Genomic DNA, 8,796 nt, shown 5'->3' on the forward strand with positions numbered 1-8,796 from the left:
TTTACAGGTGCAAATTTATAATTCAAACAGAAATATAGTGCATTCTGTCCAGGTGCCAACTGATAATGGACAACTTCAAGGCCCTCTCCCTTCTTGTAGAGCTTATCTTAAATTGGACAAGGACTGGATGACCCTTCAGATGGTGGCCTCCTTCAAAGAGAAGAATGTCTCCTGACAGCCCTTCAAACCCTGCAGTAAACCAAGGCTTGTGGTTTGTTGCTCCCAGCTCCATGAAGGGTGGAGTGACACAGGAACAATTCAACAGTGTGCTTGAGCAAAGTGCTTGTTGGTGGTAAGCCAAGGTTTATGGCTTATCATGGCATGTAAACAGAGTACAGGACACATAATTATTATGAATTAGGAAGTTGCAATGACAAAACCCACACGCCTGGAAAGCCCCAGCCACAATGCATCAGTAAAGGCAAGGGGGAGCACAGCAAGATTCACCTACTGACATTGTTGGTCAAACAATTGTTCATTTAGAAGATTAATTGCCCACTTTTCAGTACAAGTTTCACAACACAATAAAGGCAATCACAAAAACAGTAAATGGAAAAACCCAACAGCAGCAATAAAAGCCTCAATAGTATCAAGCCACATTAACTTGAAGCCTGTTTAAAAAGAAAGAAAAATATTTAAACTGATCTAAAAAAGACGAGCTCTCAAATTCTGTCCTCAGCTATCACAACTTTGGGAGACCACAGGGGAAACTTGCTTTATGGGTGTTAATATTCTGATGGCCCATCAAGTACTGGATCTCGAAAGGCAATAGAGTACGTATGGGAGAAGATGCTTCCTCGAGGGTGCCAGACCTAAACCAGTGCCATCCTTGACATATCTACTCACTTAAGTCCCATTAAGCTCAACAAAGCTCATTACCAGTAAAGTGGGTATAGGGTCACAGCTTAAAAGAAACAGCACCTCACATTTAGACTACAAACCAAGGATGCTCAACAAGTGGCCAAATCCCTCTCGTCTAAGAAGGGATGTGGTTGACGAATCAAGAGAATATGATAAAACGTGATTGTGGACATCGTCTTGGCATGGACATCTACCAGGAGCACTCCCAAGCTGCCCCTTCTGGGTGAGTGTGATCCTATTTAGGACGGGCATTGCCATCACTCCCCAAGTGTTGGGACCACTCACCATGAGCTATTTCTTCATCCTGTCCAAATTAAGCTTCTATTTATTCACAGTCATCCAATCCACAAGCAACTTTAGACCATCTTTTAGGAATGGAATGTTGGAGGCTGCCTTATACTCATTCAGACCAATGGCCCATCCAGTTCAGTACTGTCTACATTGACTGAAGGTTGTTCTGCAACATTTCAAGACTGGAGTCTTTCCCAGCCTACCTGTAGATGCTGGGGATCTTCTGCATACAAAGGAGATGTTCTCCCAATGAGCTACAGACCTTCCCACTAAATTAGACCAGGGCACTGGGTTCAGATGGAGGGGAGGAATGGTGATGGGAGTCATTCCACATAGTTCACTGTTTCACTTGCTGTAGTAACCACCATGAGCACTAGGTTTCTACCCATTTCTTTGTGTGGGAGGGCAGGGAGGAGTTTGCAAGAAACCTGATATTGGTTTTTGCTTTGCACCTCTAACAGGCAGGAGAAGAAAATGATTGCAGTGTGTGCTCCGGCTTGCAAACTGCATCCAGGCCAGGATTAGGATAGGAATCATGATCTAAGAGGCACATTGTGGTGGTGGTGGCAGTCTGAAATTACTGTGTAAATAAGGAAGTAGTTTTGTTACTGGTTTCTGCTGAAAACTTGCATGAGAAATTTTCTTATCTGAACTAAATACGGGCAATGTCAACTATAGCTAACTACAACGAGAATTCTCTTATATCAACATATCAAGTTTGGCAGTTCTCATTCTATGGCTGCAATCCAAGATACACTTACCTGGGAGAAAGTCCCACTGAACTTAATGGGGCTTACTTCTAAGTAGACGTTTATGGCCTTGTTATCCACTGGGACATACATATACAGTATGACTATACACTGTGCCACTGCTGGGAGCTGCTGGTTGGCATTGGCTCATGACAGGGCCTTCTAAGTGGTGGCTCCCTGAAGAGGTACATCTGTCTCCCTCATTACTGACTTTTAAGAGGAATTTAAAAGCAATCCTGTCTAGCCAAGTATTTGATGGCTGAACAAACATTGAATCTGGCAAAAGGAAATCATTGACTGAGAGAATGTGAATGCTTTAAAATAGTATTTTTAAACTGTTTTTAGAACTTTTTTAATAGTACTGTTTTAGTGCTGCTGCTCTGGCCTCCTTTTGTGGAAGGCAGGTATAAATCAAATAAGTAAATAAAGGACAAAATTACTAAGCAAATTGGTGATACACAGATATACATACCAGTAATTTCCACCATCACAGTGGTACCAAAGTACTACTATGGTTATGGAAGTTGCTGCAAATACTTCCTCATATGGATAAAATATTTGTAAGGGGAAATGCCAATTGTGCCAAGGTCCATCAAAATCAATAATTAGACAATATTTTATATCACATGAAAACAAGTACAAACCTCTTCTTTTGTTTTCTTATTTTCTGCTCTTAGATCTTCATATTCACCAATAGCTACAAAAACAAGATACATAAAAAGTTATCTTGGTGGTGCTCTTCATAGAAATCTCATTAACTTTCAAAACATCCATAAATTTTACAGCTGCAAACATCATGTTGCAAGTCTATAATAAAGATCACTTTGCTTACTGGAATAACACATAGCATTTATACAGGACTTTAAAAGAGTGTTCAGGTAGTATCATAGAATCATCACAGACTTATCTAAGCAATTAAAAGACATTTAGGATGCCATATATCCAGTCATTTTGTTACTCGTGCAGAATATACCCTTTATTTAGAAATTTTGCATTACTGAACTCATGTTCTCTCACAATCAAACTAGCTGGTATAATCACATCATGAGTGAAGTTAGATCTTCAGTAACTGCAACACCAATGGTGTTTTGACTTTATAGCCTCAACTTAATTTTAATTACTGATTTCTAATTTTCCCCACAAGGTGTGCATAGCGGTGCATAACTGTAGGATGGTTCACACAACATCACACACACAGTCACAGTTATGACAGTATACATATAACTTTGATATTGTTACCACAAACAAAATGCTTTTTAGCAGGTTCAGTTCACACGTCCAGCTGCAAATCATGTGCTTATTTATTATAACATTTATAAGCTGCCCTTTAAAATGTTCGCAGGAGAGCTTTACATCAACAACAAAATTACAGAAACACTAAAACTAATAACAAATAAAGGCAGAATTTAAAAGCAATCTTGCATAGAAATTGCAGGTATCTATTTATTTCGTTATTATATTTATTTGTTATCTCATACAAGAGGTCTCTGGGCAACATACAACGCTAATATCTAAAACCAGAAGTAAAACCATAAAAAATACAAACAATTCAGCCAATATTCAAGTCAAGGGGAAAATATTGAACAATTTAATCATACAAAAGGAGCAAAAACACCCAAACACAACCTAAAACCAGGTAATCCCTGTCAGTTTAGAAGAGCCTAAATTAAATAATATTGAGATTACGTTTTAAAAAGATGTTTAAAGAATAGAAAAGTCTTTGCCAGGCATGTGTAATTCTAGCACTATAGAGGCACTATGAACCCAATGAGTGATGCCCGACTTGGACTTGTCAATTGATTTCTGTGGGTCTACTCTGATCACGACACACAACTGGGTATCACTCTGTGATCTGCTTTTATATAAAAAAGTGAGTCAGACTTTAACCTGCTGCTTAGCAAATTATGTGGAGACATTTTCCATGAAAGATTAACCAGTTGTCACGGAGCCCAAGATGATTCCTGTACCATGTCTTCTGCCCAGCTTTAAACTGTTCCTTCTGACAATGTCTCATCTGCAACACATTCAGAACACCTATTAATTATTGATGCACTTTCTAAAGTATTTATAAAGGTAACCTTAGTGTGAGGCGAAAAGTCAGAAGTTCTGGAAGTATAAAAGGCTAACAGAAGTGCTAGACTTCACGGACTCATGCTGCAAGCCTATGCAGATTCTTAGAATTAAAAAGGTACAGGGACCCCTGACCATTAGGTCCAGTCGCAGACGACTCTGGGGTTGCGACACTCATCTCGCTTTATTGGCCGAAGGAGCGGGCGTACAGCTTCCGGGTCATGTGGTCAGCATGACTAAGCCGCTTCTGGCGAACCAGAGCAGCACACAGAAACGCCGTTTACCTTCCCGCCAGAGTGGTACCTATTTATCTACTTGCACTTTGACATGCTTTCAAACTGCTAGGTTGGCAGGAGCAGGGACCGAGCAACGGGAGATCACCCCGTCACAGGGATTTGAACCACCAACTTTCTGATTGGCAAGCCCGAGTCGGACACGACTAAACGACTAAACAACAACAAAAGGCTCTGTGGTTTAGACCACAGCGCCACCCACGTTAAATCCCCTTGAATTCAATGGGGTTGACTTCTGAGAAGACATGCCTAGGAGTCTGTGGCTACAGTACAAATAGCCTCTTAGGTCTTTGTTTTTTTAAAAAAGGAGTGAGGTAGCTTCAGCCTTGTGAGGCCTAGAAGCCACAAGGTGTCATTCATCTGTGTTTTAAATTTATAAAGCATTAAGTGCCTATACAGGATCTGCTGGGGCACGCACAAAGTAATCTGGGTTAACTGATCCAAAGAATATACTGCTATTTGCCACACACAGTTAGATTTAGGTTTAACTAGTCCAACATTCTTTGTAAGAATCCCAGCAACCAAATAAGTACTAGGAGGCCCACCAGAAACAAGACATTTCTTTACGGGGGGAAACAAGGGCTAATCTTATTTATTTATTTATTTATTTATTTACATACATACATACATACATGTATACACTGCTTTATTGTAAAAAACAAAACAAAAAAGTCAAATGGTTTACAAAAAGATAAAGCAAAACAAAAATATAACCACACTTAAAAGCATACAAAAGTTATAATACTAAAACAGCATCAACTTTCTAAGCATCTTTGATTTGCCTGAACAGGCAGCATCCTGACACTAACTGCTCAAGTGCTCTCACTTTGCTCCTCCTAGTAAAAGCAGTGTGCACAAATCAGGAAGCTTTGTGTTCATAATTGTGTCAAAATCAGATTGTGGTTTGTTGCTCCCTAAAACACAAACTTCCATAAGCCTGCAGCAAACCACAGTTTAGGGTATAGATAGGAAGCAATAAACCATGGTTCATACGCAATATAAAGTCAAGGTTTCCTGATTTATTTACCACCAGCGTGCTGCTCATTCATGGTATGCCAGTGACATACTGTCTCTGCACATGAACGTTCCAAATAGTCATTGAGACAAATAGCCTGTGGTTTATCTTCTATCAACCATTAATTTATTCTCCGTGAATTTATGACTCGCATCCTCCATCTCCCTGAAATCAAAAGGACCTGGGAACTAAACTCTAATAGTCAGAAGTATCCAGTCAACAATCAGAAGTATCCAGCACGCAAAAGAAGGCTAGATACTTGGCTACTTCTATATTCACAAGTGTCTTTTAAAAAAAATAAAAATGGAAAAACCAACATTCAGGGGATGCATGTCAGCAGTAAATGTGGGCAGCTGATGTGTGAACATGTAGAAATATGTGATAATGACTGGAGCTGATGGGACATTGGATGACTCCAAAGTTTAAAGGGAGGGTAGGTTTTCCACATTCTATCCTGGTTATGATTTCCTCTACTGAGATTCTCTGGTAAGTGTAAAATACTGTAATACAGCAAGTGTTTGATAATGTTTTCCTGCCACTCCCTATACAGTGGTCCCTCGGGTTACAAACATTTCGCGTTACAGACTCTGCTAACCTGGAAGTAGTACCTCGGGTTAAGAACTTTGCCCCAGGATAAGAACAGAAATTGTGCAGTGGCAGCACGGCGGTGGTGGGAGGCCCCATTAGCTAAAGTGGTACCTCAGATTAAGAATGGTTTCAGGTTAAGAATAGCCCTCCAGAACGAATTAAGTTCATAACCAGAGGTACCACCGTACCTTAGGGCCACATTCACACTATTCATTTGACACATTATGATACCACCTTAAACATTCATGGCTTCCCTCAAAGAATTCTGAGAGCTGCTGTTAGCAGGCTCCTACTTGCCCTCCCAGAACCTTCCAGAGTAGTTTAACAATCCTTCTTCCCATGGAATTCTGAGAATGGTTGTTCCATGAGGGGAAGAGGGCTCTCCTTAACAAACTGTAGCTCCCATAACTTGTTGCGGGAAATCATGACTGTTCAAAGTGGCATCATAGTACAGTGGTACCTCAGGTTACAAACACTTTGGGTTACAGACTCCGCTAACCCGGTAGTACCTCGGGTTGAGAACTTTACCTCAGGATGAGAACAGAAATTGCACGGCCGTGCAGCAGCAGGAAGCCCCATTCGCTAAAGTGGTACCTCAGGTTAAGAACGGTTTCAGGTTAAGAACGGACCTCCGGAGCGAATTAAGTTCGTAACCAGAGGTACCACTGTATTTCAAACCTATGACGTCAATTTGGCCTAGAACAGTAACTCTGTTCAGACATTCTATGATCACTGCATTGAGTCGGAGAGCAGGCACCCAAATATCCCCTGCGAGCCCTACCTTGTGATATCCGTACACCGGGGGGAATGCCTGAAAAGGCAAGCCTGCTCTTTCACCTCATGATTTCCAACCATGTTCTGAATGACCATTCTGTAGACATGCACGGCTTCCCTTTTCAAACTTTCCCCAAATGCATGGACAGCAGAAGGGGGAGGGCAGTAGGAAATGTGACCGTAGGTAAGATCCTGCTCTCCACAAAATATAAAATTGTGTGATTTTGAATGTCTGCAACCTTGGAGAGCTGCTGTCAACCACAGTAGTCAATACTGAACTAGATGGGCCAACAGTCTGACTCCCTATGAGGTCAAATGCCAACAGCGAAAACCTTCAGATGCCACAAGCTGCCCAGGGTGTCCCATCAGCATGCACAGAACTGACAGGAGGCTGGTAACGTGGCTTGAAGTTTAAAACAAGCCGAAAACTAGAGCTGACACTGCCTGAATAGGCAATGGAAGAATAGATGGAAGAAGCAGGGATGCATGCTGACCACCACCCAATTCTACTAGATGATAGATATTTTAAAGCTTCCCCTTTCTCCAAGGACCTCATATAGTTCCATGGGCATAACCAAGGGGGGCAGGGAGGGGCAGCTGCTCCCCTAAATCAATAAAAATACATAGCAAACTGAGGTTCTGGCCCCGCTAAAAAAAGGCCTGCCCCCCCCAACAAAAATCCTGCCTACACCCATGTACAGTTCCCTTCTTTTATCCTCACAACAACCCTGTGAGGTAGCTCTTGCAGCAAGAGCATTAGCTGGCAGTTAGCCACCCCGTGAGTTTCATCACTGAATGGGGATTTAGAAATCTGGGATTCCCTAATCCTAGCCTAGTACTATAACCACTACTCCATGCTTCCTTTAGTTAAATTTTAACCAGCAGCAGGCATGTACAGTATTTAAAAGTTGCCTTCCTATATGAGCATCAGCTCTCTGCTCAATTAGTGGGGAGACTCCCTAGTCTGAATCATTTTGCGCTTTGCTGCGGGGAAGGTAAAAACACCAGGCGAACGTTGTTTTCTTGGAACCCTTCCAACTGGGAAAAAGGGATTGTTTCACTTTGGGGAATAAGGCTCTTTCGTAAGGGGGAGGGGACGTACAAAGCCAGGCACGTGCCACGGATTTCATCACCCCTTGCGCCCAAACCCACAAATCGTCTTTTCCTCTTCCAGCGCCAGGTGGATAAGAAAACAATAAGCCTTTGCAGCCGATGGGAGGAGGTGGCGCAAGCCGATTAAATAATCAAACCCGCCCGATTTACCCGGCAACCGAGGAGAGAGGATTGCCAACATTTTCCTGCAGGGAGAAACAAGGAGGCAAACGGGAAATCTTCCGAATCCGGTTGGGTGTGTGTGTGTGTGGAGCGGGTGGAAGAGCTGCCTCCAGGTCTCGGGGTTCAGAGACGCCAGCCCTATTAGCAAGCGCTTCCCCGGGGAGGGGGACCCATCTCCCTACCAGCTCCAATGCGGGGTGGATTCGGTTGCCGGAGCTCACGAGCGAGGAGCGCGCGCGCGCGGCGTCCCCTCCCCTCGCCCCCGCCACCCTGCGTCTCGCCGTCTGGCTGCCGCCTTTGACACTGGGCGGCGGGGCGTCCCTGGTCCAGGGCAGCGCAGCGCGGCACGACCTCCCGCCCACAGAGGGGGTCCTCGCTAGGCGGGCGGCCAAGCGCCGCTCAGGTCGCCCGGGTGCTTTTTGTTTCGGCAGCGGCGCGCCAGCCGCTCCCCGAGCCTCTTGCGGTTTCCCGCCCAGGCGCTGCAGGAGGAGCGGCCGGCCGGTGCATTGGCCCCCCCGGTCCTCGCCCTCGTCCGGCGCGGCTTACCTTGGTCTTTGAGGCCGCCGAGCAGCTCCAGCTGCCTCGCCGCCTCGGAGCCGCTCATGCTGCCGGGCCGCCCGAGAGCGTCTGGCTCGGCACCCGGAAACGCCGCCCGAGCGCGTCAGGCAGGCGCCGCTTTCACCTGCGAGCGCCGAGAGGGGCGGAGAGGCTGGCCGCGTGCGCTCGGGCAGAGCCCTCGAGCGGCCGCCGCGCTACTGCTGCTGCTGCCGCTTTTGCAGATGCCCTTCCTTCTGGCGGCCGCTTTCGCCCTGTTCGTATAGGGCAGGAGGGAAGCCAGGTTTTTGTTTGTTTGTTTTTTAAGGAAGCGAGAGAGAAAGTT

At 44.5% G+C, this 8,796-nt stretch overlaps 1 protein-coding gene across 4 annotated transcripts in view; it reads right to left on the reverse strand.

The window, feature by feature from the left end:
- The window catches only part of SHTN1 (shootin 1), a 70,961-nt gene extending 62,393 nt beyond the window's left edge, over positions 1–8,568 (reverse strand). Inside the window, exons 1-2 of one of the 4 annotated variants that reach the window (XM_081192983.1) lie at positions 8,463–8,568; positions 2,546–2,598 (exon numbers count right to left, since the gene is read on the reverse strand). In XM_081192983.1, the coding sequence (XP_081049109.1) occupies positions 2,546–2,598; positions 8,463–8,520 (111 nt within the window). In that variant the 5' untranslated portion in view covers positions 8,521–8,568. Of the gene's footprint in view, positions 1–2,545; positions 2,599–3,788; positions 3,809–7,904; positions 8,048–8,098; positions 8,189–8,462 lie in introns of those variants that run through there. The other 3 variants (XM_081192986.1, XM_081192984.1, XM_081192985.1) reach the window with 3 other exon arrangements.
- Between the last annotated feature and the right edge of the window lie 228 nt (positions 8,569–8,796).

Source organism: Podarcis bocagei, assembly GCF_964188305.1.
Source record: "Podarcis bocagei genome assembly, chromosome: 4".
NCBI lineage: Eukaryota > Metazoa > Chordata > Lepidosauria > Squamata > Lacertidae > Podarcis > Podarcis bocagei.